Below are 24,077 nucleotides of genomic sequence, written 5' to 3' on the forward strand. Positions count from 1 at the left end.
AGAAATGATTGATAAGCATAACAGCACGCTCATTACACACACACACACACACACACAAACAAACACATTTGTCATTGTCACACTAGTTGTAAAGAAAAAATGTCATGAGACTAAAACAAATTGACTACATTAATATCACTACTTTATAGCCATACCATTTCAAAGCTTTTTTTTGTCAAAAAATAAATAAATAAAAATGCTGTAATACTATGAATGCATGCAGTAAATAAATTTGGGATTGAATCTGTTGAGTTCGTTTACCTATCTGCTCTGTGAACTGGAAACCAGCTATTCATTCAGTCCATTAGATGGCAGTCGAGGCTTTATGAAATGTCTTTAAGGCGGGGGTAAAATTATACCCAGAGTTTTGCCTCTCGGAAACGGAATGCTCACCGCCGCCAAACAATAACGCGCTGTACTAAGCGAAATATTGTGACAAGGCAATAGACATGTTATTAATGTAGTTTAGAGCATGTCCGGTAGAAAGTCGTTATTCCAAAGCTGAAATTATTTTTTACTAATGCTAAAAGAACGACAAGCCTGGCAGGCTAAACACGGGGTAGAAAATACCCGTTGCAATACGTCACAACGTCAACTGTGCGTCGGGAAAAATCCCGGAAGCGCTAATCAGTACGTGGCCTTTTCATCAGGGACGACAGCAGCAAGAGCCACACTTCAATACAATAATGGTACAATTCCTGACATTTTCTTTGTATATATAAGTTTAACTCTAATGTACAATGGCACGCCTTTTATCTGTGCACGCTATTCGCAATTTCGCCGCTAAAGCAAAGCTAGCCTGTGCTAGCAGGAAAGCTTAACGCTAGCTTCTCACGTCAAATTTACTGATTTATATTAGCCGCAGTAGTTACTGAATGGGAGAACGATATTTGCTCATTTACAGCACTGCTCGCATGCTACATGCTATTTATTATTATATGAGGTTAAATTACAGGTTTTGTTACCTGCCTGTGTCTTCATTCTGTTTTTATTGTGGCTTGCAGGAACTCGAGGCCATGACCAGATACACCAGCCCGGTGAACCCGGCTGTGTTCCCCCACCTCACAGTGGTCCTACTGGCCATCGGCATGTTCTTCACCGCCTGGTTCTTCGTGTATCCTTTCACTGCTGTTGGTTTATAACGTCGTGTCCGTGGTTAACAGGAAAAAGAGCCGTCGGAGCCAAGATCAGTGGGTCTGTTGCAGAACAGCAACCTGCAGTTAAACATCATGTTGTACAATGAGCAAGACCCTAAATGGGCAGCTATTAGGTAGACCAGTGAAAACAAATGCTTTCTAATGTAACAGTCCTGGACCAAATTTTCATGAAGGTTATGCTATTCACCATTTGTTTATAATAGACAATTGCATTGTCACTTTGGAGGTTGTGGTTTGTAGTACTATTAAATTGTATTGTGTTGCCTCAACGCACGCTCCTAATATTTTGACCCCATTTTAGTCAGTAGGTTAAATAACACTATTGTGTTTAATTTGATACCATTTAACAGCATCCAAAATCAACCTAAAGTTGAATTACCACCTTTCATGAAGGGGTGTTAGGGTGGGAAAGAAAGACTGTTATATTACAATACGTTTTATTTTCACTAGTGTACCTAATGTTTTGGCAAGTGAGTGAATATCGCCTTTTGAGTTTTATTGTTCAGGTAATCACTTTTGCTGATGACAGCAACGGGGCTCTCGGCAAATTATTTTCAGAGTTTGGGAGTATCGCTACGATGAACAGGAAACGCAGGCAGTCAGACTTTCATACAGATGTTAAACAAGCCACTAGGTTAGCCAAACTTAGAACAGAGAACACAGATGGATGGTAAAATTATTACACAAACCTGTTGTTTTGAGCACATTCAAACAGGACAGCTTACTGGCCGACTTCCTGTTTCAGTGTTGACTGGAGGGATGTCTCAGTAAAGATTTACAGCCAGCTTTCCAACTAATAAACTGTGCTGTAATAAATCTTAGCGGCTGTTGCAGAATGCAGATACAAAGTTTGCAGAATCTCTGGAGACTAACTTTGGCCAAAATGTTGAAGGGAAACATTCAGTTCATGAAGACATTTTTTGCCTTATTTAAAACTACATATGATTTACTGTGGTCAGTTTTTCATTTTTCTTCCCCCAGAATGATTTCTTGATATAAAATTGAGAGTTAACTCTTTATATTTTTATGTAAATGTAATTAAAATGCTGATAAGCAGTACTATATAAATAAAATAGAATTTAATACATAGAGGGGCGTAAAATACACTATGCATACTTAAATAACGCATAACAATCATAAAGGACTCGTGAGACATTAGATAAAGAATAGATGAAAACCTTTTTGATTTGTTGTACCTTTGTCTGAGTTTGCCTCAACTTTTCATCAGTTATGAAGTGACGTCAACAAAGTACACAAGAGACGTCTACAAAGAGCTGCTGATCTCCCTCGTGGCTTCACTTTTCATGGGGTTCGGAGTACTGTTCCTACTACTCTGGGTTGGCATCTACGTATGAAGGTACATTAATAATCTTGTCCTTTTAAAGTCTAATAGTTTTCACTTTCAGTTATTGAAGTAGTCTCGTAGTGAATCAATGTTTATCCTCACCTTGTATTTTTTTCTGCTGTTTCAGGTGACTGACTTAAAAGATTATGACACATTCCAGCAAAACAAAGGACATCACTCACAGCACCAACTGGATTTTCAACTCAATTGGACTGCACTGATAATATTTTGGGATCATATGGACTCTGGATTTAATTTCACAAGTAAAGGGGATTTGTACAAGCCTTGTTGTCTTTTTGTGTTTACCTTGCTATCTACAATGTTTGCAGTAATTCACAGATTCCAAAATGTAGATTAATAGTTATGTAAAATGTTAACAGTTTTTTTAGAATCCAGACTTCCAGTGCAGAGCAACGTAACTCATCGGTCGCTTGAGAATAGAAGCTTATTCTGACACACTGACGGCTATTTGTGGTGCATTTCACTAGCGGTGCTTAAAACCTCAATCCCTGATTAATCTTTGTGTTAAAAATAGAGCAGTCTGTTTCACCTTGTCTACGGGATAATACTGACTACCCTACTGATAAAGGATTACACCGGAATTAGAGAAGGATTATTTAATAAAAACAGCAGGAACACGATTCAAAGATTCCCACTAAAAGACAGCTGGGTACACGTGAAAATTGGCCATCAACCATGTAAACAGCACGTTCTAACATCACATAAGGCAAAAACAACCAACCGGTCTCTTGCTTTTCAGGGGAATAACAGAGCTTTCCACTAAACTACACAGAACTTGTCTCTAAAAAAAATTATATATATATATATATATATATATATAAATAGTCATACCAATACTTATTTTCTAAGCTTTTAACATTTTTTTCAATGTGTTGTGTTTTGTCTGCAACCCAAATTGATTTACAAGGCCACATAGATTAACAGACTCAATCCTGATTAATACAATACTACACATGCCATTCTTGGCTAACCTGCCATTGTAAACCATTTAACCAGCTGCACACTTGGTATGAAGAGCCAGTACACACACACACACACACACACACACACACAGATGAGACTTTGTCTCATCCTCTCTGTTAGTGAGTTCTGCAGTGTTCAACATTAGCCTGTAGTTGAGTTGTATAAATAGTGCAAAGTGTCCAATATGTATTAAAATAAGTCAAAGTAGCTGCTGATGACACCCTGACAGCCCAAGTCTTTCAAAATTGTCCCTTCTTCACTGACGAGCTCTGGCAAAGGCATCACGCAGCCACATGGAGTCCTCATACAGCCGTGGGTCTCCCATGAACTCGGCTGTGCGTTTGTATAAGTAGTAATACAACACAGCCGCTGTTGACACAAACAAGTACAGTTACTAGATATATTGTTAATAGATGACATCTGTGGTGGTAAATGTAATGGAAAAGGCACCTCTGATTAAATCCATCAATTACCTGTTCTCTGGAAAACAAAAAGAGCTTGAAGACCATCTGTCCAAACAAATCGGTTTGACTGGAGCCATCTGAGGTTCTGGAGGAAAAGGGAAATACTCATCAGGTTATGGGTCACATCTACATTTCACTTGGATGCACAGTCAAGTATGAATTTTAATCGGCACACAGCTGCCTGTGAAGGTGTGATAGAGCGTACCAACACCCAGCAGTGGAAACAGATGCTGAGGGTCAGGTAGAGAGCAGAGAATATCAGCAGGGCCCTGAATCTCTCCAGCAGCAGAGACACCAGGCCGACCTGGAACACGTAGGTGTTGAACATCATCAGGAGGATGATGATCACGTTGAACAAGATGGCAATGTCCTGGATGCTGCAAACACAGTTTATAATATCTTATTTTAAGTATTTGTATTACATTGAACATAATGATCACAACAAAGGTTTTGTGTCACATGTTTAGGGAGTACGCAGTGTGCCTTAAAATACTAGTCCATGCAACAGCAAATAAAAGGGCATAATGTCAAGACTTTTAAAATAGTTCAGCCAACAAAGGCGATTTATCTCTAACAGTTGCTATACGTTACTAGGAAAATATGTCAGTACACGTAACTAAGGCTGATCTCTTTGTAGCTAGGCTTCGTTCAATGAGCTGGAGAGTTTGAAATGATTAAGTCATGTTATCAAAGCCAGAGATTTTCAACTGTTGCCAAACCGCCTATGGAATAAATCACAGCCACTTATTAAAGTTTTGTTGCAAATAAGTGTTACCTCATAAGCTTTTATAAATAAATACCGTGCTCAGCAGGAATAAATACTAGGGGCTTGTTTTCACTGAAAACTTAATTGGTAAATTTTAAAAACAGCTCTAATTACCAGCAACTTTAAAAGAAGTCTTTTTCTGTTAGTAAAGCAAATTTGTATCTGAGCAATGAAGGCTTTACTTCAGATGTCTCCTTTGATATTTTTTAACTAAATCCAGAAGGTGTACACACTAAAAATGAGAACCCCCAACCCTTTTTAATGATAATAGGAAATGTACTGTACATGAATTACAAAAAAGCGCAGGTCTGCACACTTAAATAACTACATCTGATGAAACTGATCATTCAGGCTGAGCGAAAATAAACACCACAGCTTCAGACCATCTCAGCAATCAGTGACTCACATGAACAGCACAAGCTGGATGACGGGTGCTCCCCTCAGGAGTTCACTGAAGGAGTTGACGAAGAGGTCGTAGGCCAACAGTGTCAGCTGGATCAGCAGCACCAGTGAGAAGTTGCCAGTCTGGAGCATCTTCAGCGGCTGATCCTGCAAACCATCAAGCTTCACAATCTATTCTCCAGCTTTCATCTGGTTGATGCCGTTTACAGATCCAGGTACTTGTTGTTGACACTTTGTCAGTGTTCACCTGCTACATGCTTCGGTACAAAAACGTGTGTGTGGAGGTCAAGAAGCAGACATTTATGAGTCACAGATGGTCCATTCACATCATCAGAACTGGGGACTTTTTTTTTATAAATATCTTCTATTTCTTTATATATTCCCTCCTCTTAGCTCCTGTGTCAAGACACATGATGTCTGTTGTATTAGACGAGAAAACAAATCCCCATGATGACTGCAGTCCGTCCAGGACATCAGATGTTTGTTAAATGCGGCATAATGACATCTTTGGTTTGGAAAATCTTCTCATTTGCTGTGTCCCCTGTGAAGAGTATGAAAAGAAGCAGTGAAACAACAAGGATGTTGTTAAGCATTACAAAATGTCCACCTTATCCACAGCAACTCGTACCTTCGCCCCGCAGCCATCTCCAGTGAGGGTTTGATATAACAAGTCTTCTAAATTAGCGGTAAACCTACCCATGTAAGGTAAACCTACTCATGCTGTTACATAGGCAGACACAGGAACGTCACGACACGGATTATAGATTTGACCTAAGTTGATTTACGCTTACACCACAACCTCTTGTTTTGTTGTTGCTCTCGTGGCGCACCCCCTTTCTTTCTTTCTTATTACCCATCTAATCTAATCTGCCTATGACGGTGGCCTATCAATATTTAGTCCCGGCTGCAGATAATCTTGGAGACGGATAATAGACATGGCTTATTCCCACAACAAACCACTCGGTTAGCACTGGCACAGTCCGGGCTTTAACTTCCCTCCAAACTCGTTCGCCACGTTAACCGCGGCAACATCGTTTAACTCTGCTCTCTGTTATACAAGCATGTTTCACAAACACACCATGTAATCAACACATACTTACCAGAGAAACGTGTGCAGAACAAAAACCAGTCACTCCGATCCTGGAAAAACAACTAAATTGCTTATATCCCTACTTTTATCCGCAACCAGAGCAACCCACTCCAAACGCCTCCTGCTGTTTTTCGGGTAACGTATGTATTTCCGTAAATTCCATGGTAACGATACGTGCTACCGTAATACCAGGCGTATAGGTTCTCTAAATTTTCCTCAAATGTAACGCTACCCACGTTACAGGGACTAATGCATGTGTTGTACGTGCATTGACTTAGCATAACTTTTACTACAAATTTTTTACTACTTGTTCTTACTGAAAGAGAGAGAAACTACGGAAATTAATTTAGTGGAAGGTCTGGAGGAGCACTTCCTGGAATACACTAAATATTACGGTAACCCGTAATTGCATGAAGTCGCCACTGACACCTAGCGGCTGAAGTGAACACACAACTGAATAACTGTGAGGTGATCAAAGGTATTGGACACCTGCGTCCAGTACTCCGTAGGTGAGTAGTCATTAAACGTTTCTCCGGCTTCGTTTAACTGTAATGTAATAACTGAAATATTAGGACAGCGTTTAGATTCAGTCTATCTGTGCTATTGTAGATTAGCTGTTAGGCTGTTCGTTGCTTGCATGGTGTTCTTTGCTCCTTTAATAATAAATGTGCAGTGGTTTTGGTTTCCTCGACTTGATACGTTGTTCTAAAGTTGGGCGCATTTTTTGCCATGTAATTCATCTTGGGTTCGCAGGTTTGAGTTTAAAACTGTTGTTTTATTCGCAAGGTTAACTTGCACTTCCCAACTTTTGAGTCTGTTTAACTTGCTGTTTTCTCATCGGCGCTGTCATCGTGTTTTCAGGCAACATATGTTCAAAGTGAACCCACATTGTCAGACAGATTATGGTGTTATAATGACCCGTTAAAGTTTGGCTGAAAGTTTTTTTTTGTGTGTGTTACGGACTCTATGTCACTTTCCCTGAATGCGTGACAGCACCTTGCACTGACACTACCTCGTTAAATAGTGTGTGTTAGGTGTATTGAAGTTTATTTGACCTTTGGCGTTGCTGTTGGCCTATTTGGAGTCTGACTAGACATACAAAATCCTTAACATGCAGTGTTTACATAAGTCTCTTATCTGGGATTCCAGTGTATCCCCAGTATTATACAGAAGTTTTTGAAGCATTCATAGATCATCAGGAAGATACTTTATTACTATTATCAGTAAATGTATTTTATTTTTATCTTTCATAGATACTGAGGCTGGAGAGATAGGAAAGTGAGGCAATATTGCATTAGACGTTGAGGCTGTTTTCAACTCTGCGTGCACTTTAACATGACCAGCCCCAGAAATATCTTCCACCCCTTCCACCTTTTTCATTGCAATTTAAACGAAACTATTTATGATTTATGATGATATGGTCCTCCTGCGTAATGGTGCTGTCATTTAACTTGAAGACTGATTGTGCGTGCTGCTCGTATCCCTCACAAATCACTGTTTTATACATGTCCATGCCGTAGTTCTCACGAGTTAAATTTGTTTTAGTTGTGGTAGTTCGGACAATGCAAACAACTGCAAATGCTTTATTTGCATCTCCTCTCCCAGTGCTAACCACCCTCCCCTTCAAGTACACAGTGATTCTTCTCACATGACACCATCCTGTTTTTTTTTACCGTCTACACATCCTGGTGCTCATTGACAGGCTGAATTTTCCTCATCTAAATAAACAGTGATGGCAGGTGGCTAAGCTGTAGGAAGCCATACGTTTCTGTCATATATTCATATTTTGGATAGAAGTAAAGTAATTTCCTCTATAACTCACCAAAAGTTTATAAAACACTTAAAATGTAGTGCACACAGACGTGATCTATAGCTACTTTCGGCATGCGTACAGTCCCAGCAGTAAGTTTGTTCTGCGCCTCATGTTTGACAAGGGAGGACCTGTACAGCCTGCTTCCCATATCTCGCGTCACTTGTAAAGAGTAAATCCAAAATGTCATTAAATTCACTCTAGTTCATCATGACAGTAAAACAGTTAATGACAGTTAGTGTCTCAGATTTTGTCTAATGTGCACCAAATGACATAACACAATGAGGTCAACATGTGCAAACAGGAAGAATAATGATAGACACATCCACAAAATACCACCTGTCTCTGTACAGTAATGTCTAAGTGGCTGAATGATGGCGAAGTACTGGTGGGTCAAGGCAGTGGGGAGGCTGTGCCTGTCAGTCCACGACTGCGCAGCCTACCAACTGGGAGCCCCAGGCCGGGTCGGGGACGTACTCCACTGGCTTCGCCACGCACCAGGGAAGCAGTGCCGTTAAGCCCGCAGGCAGAGACGATGGGGAAGGCCAAAGAGCTGTTCCTCTTGTGTGACAAAGAGGGGAAAGGGTTCATCACAAAACGGGACATGCAGGTAATCAGCTAATGTGGCAGAATAATAAGATTTAGACTAATTATAGAGTGCTGAACTTTCTGTCTTCTTTTGCTCAGAGGCTGGAGGGAGAGCTCCCACTGTCCCCTGAACAGCTGGAGACAGTGTTTGAAAGTCTGGACCGAAAGAGCAATGGGTTCCTTACTCCTATTGAATTTAACACAGGGCTTGGTGAGTGTAGTGCATTTTAATGCAGTGATTTTGGACCTATGTGAAACAACTACTCTTAGTAGAAAAAAACAAACATGTCCTCTTCTCTTCTCTGTGGCGCAGGTGAGTTGGTTGGGCTGGACGAGACGACTGAGCTAAGTCAAGAGGATGCAGAAGAAGATGCGGATGGGGTGGACTGGTCCCAGGACCCCACTGCAGCCAAATTTGAAAGCATACTAATGGAGCTTGGTGCCGACAAACTTTTCAAAGAGTAAGATCACAAGTTTATTGCATCGAGACTTCTACGTCGCTGGTCTATGTGCATTTTAATTGAACTTTTGAGATTTAAAAGTTTATCCTTTTAGCACACAGAGAAAGCCTTCTTCTGCCGTCTGTTATTTGCATATTAGCGGCGTCTGGATATATTGAAGCAAGAAAGAGAGAAAGAAAATAAATGACTCACTCATTTATGATTTCAGACACAGACCAATAATTATAAAATCCTAGCTGCTCAACATGAAAATATTACAAATGAATAATTTTATGTTTTAAAAAGTTTAATGCTACTTCTATGCAAAATTTGTAAATTACTTTACATATACATAATAATGTGCATTTCTAATGTGTTTCTAAATGTGTCCCACCTTATTTGCAAACACGAAGAAGCATGAATATCTGAAGTATGATGTTGTCCAGCAGAACACCAACAATAACTACTTCAACACTACTTACAATAGAGTTATATTATTGCCTTGTATTAGGTTGAGTACTTAATAAAATTGTAAAAAAAAAAAATAGGCCTAGAATTGTAAAAGAAATTCATCAAAATGTCCAAAACATTTTTTTTTGTTCAGCAAATAATTCAAATCTTTAAGCTGAGTAATTTTTAAAGTAACCATATTTTGTGCAGGTCACACTAGACATGCTTAGTGGCCCTGATATATTTCTCGGTACTGTCTCCATGATGCATTTTAACAGGTGTGTGTTGTGTATCAGTCAACAGGATCTATGTTCTCTGTGGTGTGACCTCCAGAGAGACAGACCAGAGCTGCTGACTCTCCTGGAGGGCATCTTGGTCCACACTGTGTCCCATTTACAGGACACCATCAGAGAAAGAGACAGTCTGGAACAAGTTCTACGCAGGTCACAGCTTCCTCCCACTACAGTCATTCTAACTGGCTTTGGCTCATGTTGAGTCTTCTAAATGAATTCCACTTTGTTTCGTTTTAGACGGGAGAGTGAACATGATCAGGTTGTTCGGTCCATATATGAAGAAATGGAGAGCCAAATCAGGGAGGAGAAAGAGAAACGCTTGGCGGAGGTACAGACATGTTCTAGCTTATCGAGCTGTTGTGCCATTTAACAAAAGTGTTAATTTTATTGATTTATTGTGAAATCAAGGACAGTATTAAACTGAAGCAGAGAGGGCAAAAGCTTGAAGAGGAGATGAGGCTGCGCGAGCAAGAGCTGGAGAATACGTTGAGCAAACAGAAAGAGGTAGGCATCCAAATGATATTGACGTTATTTTGGAACAGTGTCAAAGTTTAATGTTAAAAGGCCTTTGTTGTCAGCTCGAGACCAGAATCCGGCAGCTAAGCCTTGAGCAAGCAAACATCCGGGAGCAGAACCGGCAGCTGAGGAGCCTCAATATACAGTTACAGGAGCAGATGGAGAGCAGCAGAGAGCAGCTGCAGGACGCTCTGAGTCAACTCAACTCAATGCAGCACAGCGCTGCCCAGGATCAAGTGGCCAGACAGAGGTGAGAAACCAAGAGCACAAGAGGACATCAGGAAATTCAATTTTAAAACCACAGATTTACATTATTATAATGATGACAGTTCATCATTTTTACATTCCTCTAAAACAGTGATTCCCAAACTTTTCACCGCCCGTACCCCTTCAGACATTTGACTTCCAGCCATGTACCCCCTACTCTCACGCACGTGTAGCAGCTAGAAAAAGAAATGTCTGTGAGATTTCCGCCACCCCCACCACCCACATTTAGCTTGCATAACGTACAAATAAAATCTCTTAAAGTGAATTATTTCTCACAAAATAGATTTATTTACCAGCATTTTCAGTGAACAGCAGCAGTTCACTTTTGAAAAAAGAAATCTACCAAACATTTCTACATTTGTGGGCTGACTGGTGGTAGCAGTTGAGGTCTCTCTGGAAGGGCAATCTATCCGTTTTAGCCATTTATCCGTTTTTGGCGGTTAGCCGGGCGACCTAGTTTACCTCAGACTGATGACTTGACAGCTCAAATGACAGAAAGTTATTAGAATTGTTGACGACTTAATTTATTGTTTAATCAAGAAAAATTGGTGCACTGCACCTTTAAAAAAATAGCGCTGTCTCTTTAAGAAAAACGTAGTCTTGAGTTGTGGTTGAAGTTGTGCGTGGCTGTGGATGTGTGCCGCTGAACTGAGGGCATGTTGCAAATATAAAGTAAAAATAAATAAAGATGAATGTTTGTCTTGCTGTTTGATTTGGAGGCGCAACAGATAAATGTTTTAGACTAACATCTAAAACATTTTTTTTCAATGGCACGCGATCTACCCGCACTACCTTCGCTATCTAACGGTCGATCGCAATCACGTAATGGACACCCCTGATCTAGCTATTACCATGATTGACTCACATGAAAAACAGTCTTTTGATTTTTCATTTAGGTGGAGAATCAGAAAATGAGAAAACAACCCGTTATCTGTTTTTTCAGTTTCAAAATGTAGTTAAATGAGTTCAGAATCGACTTTCGCGTACCCCCTACGGCACTTTGCGTACCCCCAGGGGTATGCGTACCCCAGATTGGGAATCACTGCTCTAAAAAGACTATTTTGCTCTTGTAGATAAACAAAAACACAATAATACACTCATTTGCCAGTATTTTAGGTAAACCAGTGAAAACTAATGCTTTCTAATATAACAGTCCTGCACTAAATCTTGTGGTATTCAGGATTTCTTCAAAACAACTGAAAGGGCAGATGATTCAACTGTGATTTCATTGTGGATATAACATGGTAGTCATGTGATCTCCTGTTGGTTACAGTCAAGCAAGCTGAAAAGTTTTATTTTAGTCAACACCAGAGTCAACACTAGAAACCTTAACCCTAAATGGGTAAATAAATGGAAAATGTGGTCGGACAAGTTTTTAATAATATTTAAATATATCTGCAGGGCTGTTTTAAAGGATTACGCTGGTGTAATTCTGTATCTTTAAAAAAGTCCCTTTAAGATACTAAATCTCAAGCCCATCGGTTTCTGAAGACTCTTTAGAAACTGAAAGTAATGGTTTCTACCTATTTTCAATATTACAAAGGAACATCTTGCAGAGGAAAAACCTGCAGACTTTAGATACACAACAATCATTTGTGGCTGGATCAACACTGTATATGTTTACAGTGATGAAAATATACAGTCTAACCAGACTTAAGCTGTGTTTTGTCTGGTCCGCTGTAGAAACGTGATGAAAGTATCAAGAAACATGAAGAAAGAGAAGGACAGTCTCTTGAGACAACTGGAGATACTGAGGTAAGTCTAAAGAGCTGCTGCTGTTTCAATTCAAGTAATTTCGTCAAACTCATATCAGTCAATGCAGATGAATCCATGTCTCTTTCTGTGTCAGGGATATGAACAAAATGCTGCGAGACGAGAAAGATGCCCACCAGCACTCTCAGAAGAGGGTTAGTCACAGACACTCTGTTCTTCCTCATGTACCACTAACTTATTACCTCAATGAAGACCTTTGTATGCCGTGGACGCAGCAGGTTTATCAGCCGTTAAGCTAAGTCCTGGAATACCTTCACGCTTCATAACTCCATCCTCTGGACAAAGACTATTTATATGGGCAGCTGTTATTTTTGGTTATTGATTAATGTCACTAGCACAGTATTTGCAATGTTGTTTTTCCATGGATGTGGTCAGTGAAGGATTTGGCACTTATTTGGTCCTATGTCAACCTGAAGGAACAAGTGTACATATAGATATATACAGTACGTGTATTAGTCGTTGTTGCACTATTTAATCTAAAGTGGATCAGTATTTACTTGTCCCATCTGCAATCTTTGAGAATATTAATATATAGTATTGTTGCCAAAGCTGTTGGCTGTAGATGTATGTTGTGGATTTAAAATTTAAAGACCAAGAATGCAAAAAAATTAACAGTAAACTGTACTAACCACAACAACATAAGTGCTTGATAGTTATTTTGTGTTTATTTTTTCTTGCCATGTGATATACAGTGTAAACAAATAATTGTATTGTTAATAAATGATTCTGATGTTAAACTACTTGGAACAGAATAAATACCACATAAATATCACATTTGGACTGCGTTCCTGCAATCTCCCTATTACTACAGAGAAGATAGTGTTAACTGATGTTTCTTTGATACATGCAATACTTCATCCATATATTTACTCAAAAAATCCATTTACACCTATAAAATCTTAATAAAATCATTTCTTCTGCCTTCCACAAAAACCCTTTTAGACTCCAAATGCCAAAAAGCCCTTGCGGAAGAAAGGGTCAATCATAGGTAACTACTTACTGCAAGACAAGCCAGTGAAAAGGTTTGTATGACCAGCATCATACATTTGTCATTTTTGCAGTAATGTGGCAGACGGCCGTGGGAAAGGAAGGCACTAATTATGTGTATTCGTTGATTCTGAAGACAGCTGAACTCTTCCGCTGAGTTGGAGCAGGACAAAATCAGAGAGGTGACAAATTCCTCCATGAGACACCAACGGTCATGTAAAGACAGGTGTGAAAATGTTGAACTGACCCAAACTCAGGTAGGGAAAACACTAAATCTACAAATACACACATTTTTATACTAAAACCTTCCATTTAATGGCACAGATGCTGCTGCAAAAGAGCAATAATTATGACAGAGGAAAGATATTCTTAAGTCTATGGCAAAAAAAACATTGTCCCTTCTAAAGACATTAAAAATTAAACAAATATTAGATTGATATAAGAATGTGATGTTTGGTCCCTTTACCTGCATTTTAGAGCAACATTGTCAGTCCCCAGCGAGTGTTCAAGGTGGTATTTCTGGGTAACTCAGGGGTGGGTAAGACCTCCTTCATCCAACGCTACTGCACAGGACACTTCTACAGTAAAATGAGCACCACTGTTGGTAAGCTTTTTCTTTAGCACTGTTTTCTCAAGGATTAACATGAACCTCAGTGTATGTAGAAGGAACACATATACAAATCAGCAATAACATTATGACCACATGCCTAATATTGTGTAGTGCCCCATGTGCTGCAACAACAGCCCTGACCCATCCGAGCATGGACTCCACTAGACCTCTGACGGTGTGCTGCAGATCCCGCAGATCCTTTAAGTCCTGCAAGTTGCAAGGTGGGGCCTTCATGGATCCCGCTAGTTTGTCCAGCACACCCAAGGGATGCCTGACTAGACTGAGATCTGGAGAAATCTGGAGGCCAAGTCAACACCTTGTATTCGTTCCTCAAACCAATCCCTGAACCCTCATTACTCTGTGGCAGGGCGCATTATGTTGCTGAAAGAAGCCACTGCCATCAGGGAATTCCATTTCCATTAAAAGGGTGTACATGGTCTGCAACATTGCTTTGGTAGGTGGTCCATGTAGGTAACATCCACATGAATGGCAGAAACCAAGGTCTCCCAGCAGAACATTACCTAAACCTTCATACTACAGCTCCAATGGCTTGCCTTCATCCCATAGCGCATCCTGGTGCCACGTGCTTCCCAGGTAAGTGACACACATGCTCCCAGCCATCCACGCAAAAGGAAACATGATTCATCAGACTGGATCTGTGGTTCAGTTCCAATGCTCACAGGCCCATTGTAAGCACCGTGATGGCCCAGATATGTAGCCATCTCAGTTTGGCGCTCACGCCTCTCAATCCCTTCCACTTGTCCATTTTTCCTGCGTCTGTCACATCAGTGTTGGGGACAAAATGTTCCCTTGTTGTCTAATATATCTCATCCACTGACAGTCGCCATGATAACGAGATAATCAGTGTTGTTCGGTGGTCATAATGTTATGGCTGATCCGTGTTTACAAGACAAATGTGAAACCAGGCGGCTTGGTTTGTTTTTAGGTATAGATTTTCAGATGAAGACATTAACTGTGGACTCCACCACCATCATCCTGCAGCTCTGGGACACCGCGGGGCAGGAGAGGTCAGATAACTCAGTTTATTTTTTTGCTTCATAACGCTGTGTAGATTTTTTTTTGTGTGTGTTCTATTTTATTTTTTACTCTGATTTCTTTTTCAGGTATCGCAGCATCACCGAACAATACTACCGAAAGGCTGACGGTGTCCTTGCCATGTATGACATAACTAACTCGGCCTCCTTCACTGCGGTGAGAGGGTGGATAGACTCTATTAAGGTGAGCAGGTGGATGTGATGTAAAAACATGCAAATTATTGTGTCCTAATTTGAATACACATGCAGTTTATTGATGTAATGGTGCACATGGAATCTCAGTAAACTCTAGCGACATCTTAAGTCTTAATCTTTTCTTTTTGGACCTATATTTGGTGTTTGAGACAACAGTGTAATGGCATGTGTACACATTGGTATATCTTCAGTAAAATAACCATGGTTTCCATAACCTGCGCGTCTGTCTCAGGAGAAAATGTGTGAAGGTGCTGTGCTGATGCTGCTGGGGAACAAACTGGACATGGCAGAAAGTCACAGCAGAAAAGTGTCAACAATAGAGGGGCAGAGGCTGGCGGAGGTGAGATGCATTTGAATATTCAGACTAGTTACCACAGTGATTTACTCCTAAGGTAGGAAAATGACTTTTAAACATCTTGGTTTATACAGCAGCACCAGGCTTTGTTTTACGAGTGCAGTGCCAAGACTGGATGTAAAATGGATGAGCTCATGACTCACCTGGCTGGGTATGGTATTGAATTTCTTTATTTCGTTTTATTATTATTATGATTTCAGGGCCTTCATATCATCTAGGTGCTACACAATGTTTGTGTCTACAGTAGTGCTTTTTTATTGTCACCACATCCAGCTGCCACTTTATAATATAAAACCACAGTCCTGCCATAAATCCTACTTTCACAGAGGGTCAGTTTTAGCTATTAGAGAGGTGTTGGTTTACCTATATGGAGGTTTTTGAGGCTGCAGTTTTACCAGACTACTGAATAATACACCACAAATACAGGCGGCATTTTGACTTGTCACTGTAGGGAAAGGAGACGTGCCCTAATTATGGTTACATTTAGGGAGGTCTTGCCTTTGTACATTCTGATTCACTGGCTTACTAGGACAATCAATATCCCATTAATACACAAGCTCTATTTAAAGGCTGACATCTTGACTTATCACAGTTAGTGTGATAAGACAGAATGTCAGCCTTTAAATAACCTAGTTTGTTTTGTCTGGCAAACAGTCCACAACCTAAATATATTTAACTTACATTGAATTAATGCAGAGAAAGCATATTTTTATCTTGATGAATTACTTTAATCGATAGTTATTTTAGATTTATTTACTGTAAACGGATAAAGGGAAGTCCCGCAGGAAAATAATTGTAATTGAACAATCACCACGTTTAGTTATTACTGGTATTTATTGGCCAACTGGGTCAAGCGAGATCAGAGGTACAAGTGCAAAATAAGTGTAGATTTATTGTTTTTCTCCTCATTTTAGGATTCTGGTTACGCTGCACGATCAACAATGTAAAGATGCACTTTCGTTGACTGAGGACAAAGCTAGAAGAACCTGCTGTGCGTGAACAGCAGATGACTGAAAAGACTTGTGACTAAAAACTTCCAGGCGTCCCGGTTCAGTGGAGCAATGTTGTATCCACGGCAACACCGGCTCATCGAGGTCCTGAGGTCACTCATATTAACTTGACAGCGCCACTTCTCTCTGAACACGTTTACTGAATAATATATGTAATGTTTACCTATGTTGTTATGTATCTGTATAATACCTAAAGTAAACTATATTTTTAATGACTCCTTTCTTTGTCATGGTCTTTTTCAAATGACTAAAGCATATCCTTTAAGCTATGGTTTTTAGTGCCAGTAGAGCTGACGTGCATGAGAGACCAGCTGGGGGCAGACAAGTACTCTGTATTAACTTGTGGAGGGGCGAGCTGCCTGCTTTGCCAAAAGAGGACAGACACTCAGACGCTTTGGTAGGAGGCTTGGGTCTGGCTGTCAGCTGAGAGCTTACACTGTTGCAGTTAACCTTCAAAGACAGTAGCACATTGACACAGGGGTTAGTGGGATCCGGGAAGACGTTACCCCGATAATCTACATCCTTCGGGGGCCCACCAGCTAAAATCAGGTAGGAGTATTTTGGCTTCAGCGAAAAGCGGGAGCAGTTTTTCCATGACACAATGGGTTAAAAATAACTTTGAATGTGACCATTAGGGTATTGTTTTCAGTCATATTTGCACATTTTCCATTTCCCTAAATTCTTGTGAGTTTATGTTTTGAATTAATTTATCATCCTGCTAGTCCATTGTCACTTTAACCTTTCTTGATATACTTTGCAAACTGAAATATTCACCAGTGTCTAAAACTTTAAAATCCCTGTCTCCCATGATGCTAAGGGTCACAACTTCTCTTAAAATAGAAGCAGAGGAAAGTTCAGTTTAGGATAGGATACAAACAGACTTTGACTAAATCACAAAGTAAAGATTAAAATGTCAGCAGTATGTCACTGAAGAGCAAGCCCATCAGCTTAAGTTACTGAGATGGGCGACATTCAGTATATATCTGTCTGCTGGATGACATGTGACACAAGTTGTTAAGCATGTTTTGCCCACAACATATTTGATTTCATCAGCGAGCTCTTTCTATCGCTCAGCTTGATGCAAGATTGAACTACACAACACAGTTCAGTCTCCTGTTAGTCAAAGATTAAACATGTGAAACCGCAACCATTATGTGTAGCAGTCGTGTTTCAGCTCCAGCCAGTAAACCTTTCACACTAAAGGTGGAACTAAGGCAAACTGAAAGAGGAAATTCTTAAATGTGGACTGCAACCAACTAGTCTCAGATACTAATCAGACAGAAATAGGCTTAGGCAAAAAGTTGTGTGATAATATTCTTAAGCATAGCATGAGAAGTACTGAGAGGTATGGTCTGCACTCACAGCATCTTGTGTTCTCTCTCTAGGGGGAGAGTGAGTTGTGCTATTTAATCCTCTCCAGAGAAAATACTTGGAGTTTCATATTTGGATTTGTGTCTCTTTTTTTTCAGAATGGAAGCTCGAGGTGAAAAAACAAACACCTGTGGGACAGTTTGCCTGAAATATCTACTCTTTCTCTTCAACATACTTTTCTGGGTAAGTGAACCAGGAGGAATAAAGGTGAATTTAAGGTGATAAAGCAAATACTGTGATAATGAATTAATTATTAATGTGTTAACTAGCAATAGTTAACTTCAAGTTGAAACATTAAAACCATGCTTTCCTTCATTTGCCATAGATATTAATGAAAACGATCCTTTTATGACACTGAGATTAATTCTCACTGTTAAAAAATATATACTGCAGTAGTTACAATGGTTACTGTGGAGCCAAAGGCTAAAAACAAAAACTGCAAACAGTATGTATTTCAGAGACAATCCAACTTCTATTATTTTTTAGTTCTTTAACTTTCATTTCCTTCAGATTTTAGGGATATACTAATCAGTCACTCCCAGCCAGAAAGAATGCACTCAGATTTACGTGCATCATTAGAAGTTACACGTCTCTTGAGGCTTACAGCGGAAGAATAAGGCGTTGTCTTGTTTGCATCATAATCACATTTTGGGACCTAAAACTGTGTGGGTGCATTTTTGATATGAGCATCTGGTTCGGATTGAGCCGATAGCAGTGTGTTTTGTCAGCTGGCAGGAGGGGCTGTGCTGGCAGTGGGCGTGTGGACTCTGGTGGAAAAGAGCGACTACATCAGTTTATTGAACTCCAGCTTCTACTCAGCCTCTGCTTACATCCTGATAGCTGCTGGACTCATTGTCATTGTGACTGGGATCATCGGATGCTGTGCTACCCTGAAGGAGATGAAAAGCCTTTTGATTGTGGTAAGGTCCCACAAAACACTGTTTACCTTGGTTGTTTAACTTCACACCACTGAAGCTCAGACCCCATTTAATCACGTCAAATCATAAACTAAGACACTTTTAAGTTCCTGTTTACACACACACACACCGCCGAGTCTGAGTCGTGTATTGAAAGTTAATCCCGGGTGACCTTCTGTCTCGTCTGTCTCCATTCGGCGCAGCTCATTATGTCAGGCATGCCTGTCAGATATAACAGACAAAGTCACGCAGAGTGTGTCTTTAAGAGTTTACATTTAGAGTGCGGCTCATGCCAGAGGAATGAAGGGCATCGCAGGCGGCTGCTTGGACTGAAGGGTGTAAGAGAGAGAGAGACAGACACGCGCAGCGAGAGGATATCATTCAAAAGCAAACCTGACGTTATGTCTATTTCCATATTCCCCACAACCTGTGCAATGAATCACTTCCTTCCACACAGTTTAACCCATTACTCTCAGGAGTAATACTTGTATTTCATTATTTTTTTAGTCACGAACAGATGTCTTTAGCACTGTCGATACATCTACTGTATGAATTAATTCCACATATTAGCACAGTCATGTCTGAAATGTATATTTTTCAACTCAAGTACATTCATAACATTTCATGTTTCTCCTCTACAGTATTTGATCTTGCTGCTCTGTATTTTCCTGCTGGAAATCATTGCTGGCGTCCTGGCCTACATTAACTACCAAGAGGTGAGATGCTTTACAATCTGTTTGTATGTGTACATACACATATTTGACCAAAACATATATAGGACTAGTATTATTCCAACATAACGTCATTTTCAATATAAACATGGCGTGGTTAGATGATTTTACTATTATATCTTTTTTTCTACTATTTTTAAATGTCACTGCTGCTGGCCTATTTCTTTCTGCTCGTATTTTGTGTATTTTTCATTCCACCTCTTCACGCGATTTCAAAAAACACTTCCTGTTTTCCATCATTTCTATTTAAAACCTAACACCCATGCAATGCCCCAATTGCTGCACTCTGTTGTGAAATCTGCTCTGCATGCCTTTCTGTGCATGTTCTTCATTTGTCCTGTTTTTCCATCCTTCTCACACCTCTCTTTCTTCCCCCTCTTCTTGCTCCAGTGTTTCCCTTTCTGCCAACAGGTAATCTGCTGCCATGTGTTTCTATTTCATATCAGTCTGTTTTTATAACAGGTTGATTTGTGTAGCAGCAAAATCAGGTTTTATTTGCAGAATTCATTTGATGTGAAATAGGGAGTGAGGTCAGATTATCTGTGCTCATATATTCTGAGTTATGAGTGGGCATTGCACAGGTAGACTGGAATGTTACAGGGAGGGAAAGAAACTTGACCTGGGGATATTTTTATTGATGGGAGGAGATTTGCAAGCGAAAGATTTTTTCCTGGACTTAAGTTTTTCTTCTGGTTGACAGCTGGATGAGGAACTCAAGCAGAACCTGAGGGTTACCATGCAGCAGAAATACCAGCAGCCAGGAGAGGAGAGCATCACTCAGGCTGTGAACAAACTCCAACAGGAGGTGCGGAAGGGTGATATTTAGTTATATACTTTCTTGGCTGATTTTAAAGGCATGAAATGGCTCAAACTAAAAACAATAACGCCATTATGACTAGAAAAAGTGTCTGATTTTATAATGTTTAATGCCTACATAAGTCTGCCGTTAATGATGAAATGCAGAGTTATAGTCAAAATGTTCTCATTTATTGTCTTTCCTTTGTCCCTGTCCTGTGTCCCTCACAGTTTAAGTGTTGTGGCAGTCACAACTCCTCAGACTGGAGGGACAGCGTGTGGATCCAGGCACAGAATGAACAGCTTGTTCCCGATAGCTGCTGTAAAACTCCCAGTGAACTCTGCGGCCGCAGGGACCATCCTTCCAACATCTATAAGGTGGAGGTAGGTAGAACTCTCCACTGGCTGAGTCTTATATTTTAACAAGATTTTAATATCTTTCCCTTTTTCGTTTTACTAGGGAGGCTGTATCATGAAATTAGAGGACTTCATCCAGAGTCAGTTGTATGTTCTCGGTGCAGTGGGTATTGGAATTGCATTTCTACAGGTAAGCTCCTAACCACTGAGCAAAATACAAATTCACTTATAATGTTGTGCAAATTACAAGCGGCCGAACTGTGAACAATGAATGGTTGTACCTGTGTGGAACTAACAAGTTCCTCATGTCTCTTTTCTTACAGCTGGTGGGGATGATGTTCACTTGCTGCCTTTATCGGAATCTGACAGAAGATCCATACTGACTTGACATTATGAATCATATCATGTTTACGTGATTATTGTAAAGCCATAAATATTCTCACAATCCTATAATGCTATGAAGTTATCACTTCAAATTGTGACATTGACATTTACAAAATACACAAACTAGAGACAATACAATGCTGCTGGACAGCGCCGTGCTTTGTTTCTATATAGCAAAATTCCTTTGCATGCAGTATGTGTCCTACATATTATGCTTACAGGGTGTGTGAATGAACTTATAACCAAAAAGCCATGGCTAATTTTGCGATCAGTGCTGGTCTTTAGATATAACTAAAAGTATATATGTATAAAAAAAATATTATTTCTTTGTCCTGATCCAAATAAAAGATGCCTGTCTTTTTTTTATTCCCAGTGAACGTGTCAGATCTGTTTGCCTTCCTTTGATATCGAACTTTTATTTTGAAATTATTTGAGCGGATGTTGTTGTCAGGTGACAGCGCTTCCTCTTTGCGTATTTCTTTCGCACCGTTTCACCCACAAATATTTTCTCATTCATTTCAAGCAGAGGTTAATGAAATGTCTGCGAAACCAACCTGTTTGATAGTGGCGAGTGCTTCTCCTCAAGGTGTGTCCATTTCTGACAGTTTTGTGCCAGTGACAGCTTAATTTAGTCATTCATTTGCCAGTTAGCTGTGGTCACCCTCTTGCTACAGCTAGCTTAACTAATACAGAGCTACGTTTTCTGTTGCGGATCCACACTGCGCGTTTAAACTGATATGTTTTGTTCATTCAGGGGTGTCTGCAAAGTCTTTCCATCAGTCCTTCAGTCTCTGCAGCTCAGCGTTTAACCTCCAGACAGCCACTCCTGGGGTAAGGCACTTTCTACCTGGAAAAAAACAGCAACTTTATTGAACTATGATCTGTGACCTCAGCACGTTACTCCGTGATTTCGTCACGTTTTGTCCATGGCAACAGTGAGAATAGAAAAGAACAGAAAAATATTAAAAAGACTTTACATTTGTTTTAAATTACAAAGCTGTTTCAGGTGGGAAAGCCTGTAAGAACATAAAGATCTATTAAGAAAAGAAAAATAAAGTATCCCAAAATATACAAATGATTTGCCTGGCGTTATAATTTGAGTCTCCATTTTTTTTTTTTTTTTTTTTTTTTTTTGACAAAAATTAAACAACTTGTTAAAATAATAATTACACTTAAAACTGAAGATTCCATAATAAATATACTTATTTTATTTTAGAGTATTTTTTATTTCAAAAGTTTTAACCGTTTGACCTAAGAAGACCCCACTGGAGGCTTTATATTAACTGTAAGAAATATGTTACCTTAAATCCATGCTGATGTTTTCATAATGCTGAATTTATAAGTCCAACAGCCCAAAATTTGAATTGTGTGGTACAAACAACATTGGACGGCTCTTTGCTGCACTGTCATAGTTAATATTGTAATTACCATACATTTTAATGATGATGAATGAATCAGAAAGTAGTTGTAGTTATGTATTTAGTCACAATGTGACTTCAGCACTTCATATGACGACCTGAGTGTTTCTTTGAATTACAGGGGAAGCCAATAGACTTTGTTGGAGTGGATGAAAGTACAGCTAGATGGGTGCAGGACTTCAATGTGAAACCCTACGCAACACCAGCCAAACTTGAATCTATTGATGGTGAGAATATTCATTTCATGCCTATTTTGGATGTTTTCATGCCTGCTGTTGTTGCTGTTGATTGGTCTCTGCTCAGTTATGTCATGATGACCCTTTCAAGGTGCCCGATACCAGGCGCTCCTCATCCCAGACTGCCCTGGAGCGCCAAATGACCTGGCACACAGCGGCTCTCTGCACCGCATTCTCACACACTTCATCTCTCAACAAAGTGAGTTTGGGGCTGGTATTAAAAGCAGTGAGTGCGTAATCCATTTGTCTTTTGTATAAACACGCGGTGTCCTTCTCTGTGCAGAGCCCGTGTGCGCGGTGGGTCAGGGAGTGTCTGCACTGTGTTGTGCCACTGAAGGACAGACGTGGATTTTCAGTGGCTACAGCCTAACAGGGGTAAGTGTTATTTAAACACACAAGAGGATACAATACATTTATACAGCTACCATGTGTTCACTGTATTCATTAACTGTTTCTTCAAAGCCGTCAGTGTTCGAACTGGTGCGGAGGCCTGACTTCGCCAACCTGCCCTTGATTGTAGAGGACTTTGTAAAAGACAGTGGTGGATCATACACAGGTGAGCTGACCTGCAGAGCACTCAACGCTAAATCTGTAAAATTCTTGATCATCATTTCTAAAACTATCTTGTGTTTATGTTTTCCAGCAAGTCAAGAAGATGCCGTGCACATAGTCATAGACAGACACATAATAACTGGACAGAATATGCAGTCAACCTCACTTGCTGTAAATAATCTAATCTTGCTTTGTAATGCCAAATAAAACTTGAACAAAATGACACCAGGAATGCGTTGTCCCACATTTATATTCATGTAATTAAAGAAACATTCATCTTGAACAAATGTTGGAAGATGCTTTGTCAGAACAGATGTTTGGCAAAACAGCAAATAGCACTTCATTACTTGTCAATGCTGTTATTATAAACCTAATAAAAGCCACAACAGCTAATGTTTTGATCTGAATATTAAAACAATGAAAAGAAGCAGATGTTTTCCTGATGATGGATGAAACTTCTCAGCAACCACAGCTGGATCCAAGAGCAGAGATGGTGTCTGGCTTTGGATTGGAGAGATGTTGCAGTTGTTGGCTTAAACTCCAAACTACAATAATCGGCTTCAGTTTAACTCAGTACATACTGATGATCATGCACCTTCTGTTGTTGAACGCACAGCACTCTGATTGAAATGCACATGTTTCACAATATCAGCGAAAAGAAATAAAACTTACTGAAGTACCTACTGTTGGCCAAAAGGACTGTTTAAATCCGTAAACCCCAGTTTCATTCATGGCGGCGTGATTTCTCAACACTTTCGT

The 24,077-nt window shown here is 39.9% G+C and overlaps 5 protein-coding genes across 5 annotated transcripts; 4 read left to right on the top strand and 1 right to left on the bottom strand.

Moving 5' to 3' along the window:
- The first annotated feature begins 587 nt into the window (after positions 1–587).
- On the top strand, positions 588–2,784 carry tmem258 (transmembrane protein 258). Its single transcript, XM_084555480.1, has 4 exons — positions 588–689; positions 1,005–1,114; positions 2,386–2,514; positions 2,630–2,784. Exons 1-3 carry the CDS (start codon positions 687–689, stop codon positions 2,510–2,512), a joined length of 240 nt encoding a protein of 79 aa, XP_084411606.1. The 5' UTR covers positions 588–686; the 3' UTR covers positions 2,513–2,514; positions 2,630–2,784.
- Positions 2,785–2,916: 132 nt separating this feature from the next.
- On the bottom strand, positions 2,917–7,419 carry tmem138 (transmembrane protein 138). Its single transcript, XM_084555479.1, has 5 exons — positions 6,219–7,419; positions 5,123–5,659; positions 4,156–4,327; positions 3,960–4,035; positions 2,917–3,855 (listed from the first exon to the last, which is right to left on the bottom strand). The coding sequence occupies exons 2-5, from the start codon at positions 5,248–5,250 to the stop codon at positions 3,743–3,745; spliced, it is 489 nt and encodes a 162-aa protein (XP_084411605.1). The 5' UTR covers positions 5,251–5,659; positions 6,219–7,419; the 3' UTR covers positions 2,917–3,742.
- Positions 7,420–8,260: 841 nt separating this feature from the next.
- On the top strand, positions 8,261–16,701 carry cracr2b (calcium release activated channel regulator 2B). Its single transcript, XM_084554525.1, has 17 exons — positions 8,261–8,628; positions 8,706–8,817; positions 8,920–9,067; positions 9,793–9,939; positions 10,027–10,117; positions 10,198–10,293; positions 10,368–10,555; positions 12,256–12,327; positions 12,422–12,479; positions 13,288–13,367; positions 13,469–13,589; positions 13,810–13,936; positions 14,889–14,970; positions 15,067–15,181; positions 15,425–15,532; positions 15,622–15,698; positions 16,462–16,701. The coding sequence occupies exons 1-17, from the start codon at positions 8,374–8,376 to the stop codon at positions 16,544–16,546; spliced, it is 1,962 nt and encodes a 653-aa protein (XP_084410651.1). The 5' UTR covers positions 8,261–8,373; the 3' UTR covers positions 16,547–16,701.
- Positions 16,702–16,961: 260 nt separating this feature from the next.
- cd151 (CD151 molecule) lies at positions 16,962–21,427 on the top strand. The gene is made up of 8 exons (XM_084554820.1): positions 16,962–17,106; positions 18,027–18,111; positions 18,657–18,848; positions 19,487–19,561; positions 20,277–20,381; positions 20,603–20,755; positions 20,832–20,918; positions 21,052–21,427. The coding sequence occupies exons 2-8, from the start codon at positions 18,028–18,030 to the stop codon at positions 21,109–21,111; spliced, it is 756 nt and encodes a 251-aa protein (XP_084410946.1). The 5' UTR covers positions 16,962–17,106; position 18,027; the 3' UTR covers positions 21,112–21,427.
- Position 21,428: 1 nt separating this feature from the next.
- Positions 21,429–23,545, top strand: gatd1 (glutamine amidotransferase class 1 domain containing 1). The gene is made up of 7 exons (XM_084554821.1): positions 21,429–21,698; positions 21,867–21,943; positions 22,652–22,757; positions 22,858–22,965; positions 23,050–23,141; positions 23,229–23,322; positions 23,410–23,545. The coding sequence occupies exons 1-7, from the start codon at positions 21,551–21,553 to the stop codon at positions 23,523–23,525; spliced, it is 741 nt and encodes a 246-aa protein (XP_084410947.1). The 5' UTR covers positions 21,429–21,550; the 3' UTR covers positions 23,526–23,545.
- Positions 23,546–24,077: the final 532 nt, after the last annotated feature.

This window comes from Chelon labrosus (assembly GCF_963514085.1).
Source record: "Chelon labrosus genome assembly, chromosome: 11".
Lineage (NCBI taxonomy): Eukaryota > Metazoa > Chordata > Actinopteri > Mugiliformes > Mugilidae > Chelon > Chelon labrosus.

What these genes read in the sequence shown, in the direction of transcription:
- gatd1 (XM_084554821.1), top strand. Translation starts at nt 21,551, where the DNA reads ATGTTGTTGTCAGGTGACAGCGCTTCCTCTTTGCGTATTTCTTTCGCA. An exon ending in CAAACTTGAATCTATTGATG is followed by an intron (nt 22,758 to 22,857) that starts GTGAGAATATTC and finishes GACCCTTTCAAG; the next exon opens with GTGCCCGATACCAGGCGCTC. An exon ending in GTGGCTACAGCCTAACAGGG is followed by an intron (nt 23,142 to 23,228) that starts GTAAGTGTTATT and finishes GTTTCTTCAAAG; the next exon opens with CCGTCAGTGTTCGAACTGGT.
- cd151 (XM_084554820.1), top strand. Translation starts at nt 18,028, where the DNA reads ATGGAAGCTCGAGGTGAAAAAACAAACACCTGTGGGACAGTTTGCCTG. An exon ending in CCTACATTAACTACCAAGAG is followed by an intron (nt 19,562 to 20,276) that starts GTGAGATGCTTT and finishes TCTGGTTGACAG; the next exon opens with CTGGATGAGGAACTCAAGCA. An exon ending in CCAACATCTATAAGGTGGAG is followed by an intron (nt 20,756 to 20,831) that starts GTAGGTAGAACT and finishes TCGTTTTACTAG; the next exon opens with GGAGGCTGTATCATGAAATT.
- tmem258 (XM_084555480.1), top strand. An exon ending in TTCACCGCCTGGTTCTTCGT is followed by an intron (nt 1,115 to 2,385) that starts GTATCCTTTCAC and finishes ACTTTTCATCAG; the next exon opens with TTATGAAGTGACGTCAACAA.
- tmem138 (XM_084555479.1), bottom strand. Translation starts at nt 5,250, where the DNA reads ATGCTCCAGACTGGCAACTTCTCACTGGTGCTGCTGATCCAGCTGACA. An exon ending in ATCCAGCTTGTGCTGTTCAT is followed by an intron (nt 4,328 to 5,122) that starts GTGAGTCACTGA and finishes CTGTGTTTGCAG; the next exon opens with CATCCAGGACATTGCCATCT. An exon ending in TTTTGTTTTCCAGAGAACAG is followed by an intron (nt 3,856 to 3,959) that starts GTAATTGATGGA and finishes TTGTGTCAACAG; the next exon opens with CGGCTGTGTTGTATTACTAC.
- cracr2b (XM_084554525.1), top strand. Translation starts at nt 8,374, where the DNA reads ATGTCTAAGTGGCTGAATGATGGCGAAGTACTGGTGGGTCAAGGCAGT. An exon ending in TCACAAAACGGGACATGCAG is followed by an intron (nt 8,629 to 8,705) that starts GTAATCAGCTAA and finishes TCTTTTGCTCAG; the next exon opens with AGGCTGGAGGGAGAGCTCCC. An exon ending in GACACCGCGGGGCAGGAGAG is followed by an intron (nt 14,971 to 15,066) that starts GTCAGATAACTC and finishes TTTCTTTTTCAG; the next exon opens with GTATCGCAGCATCACCGAAC.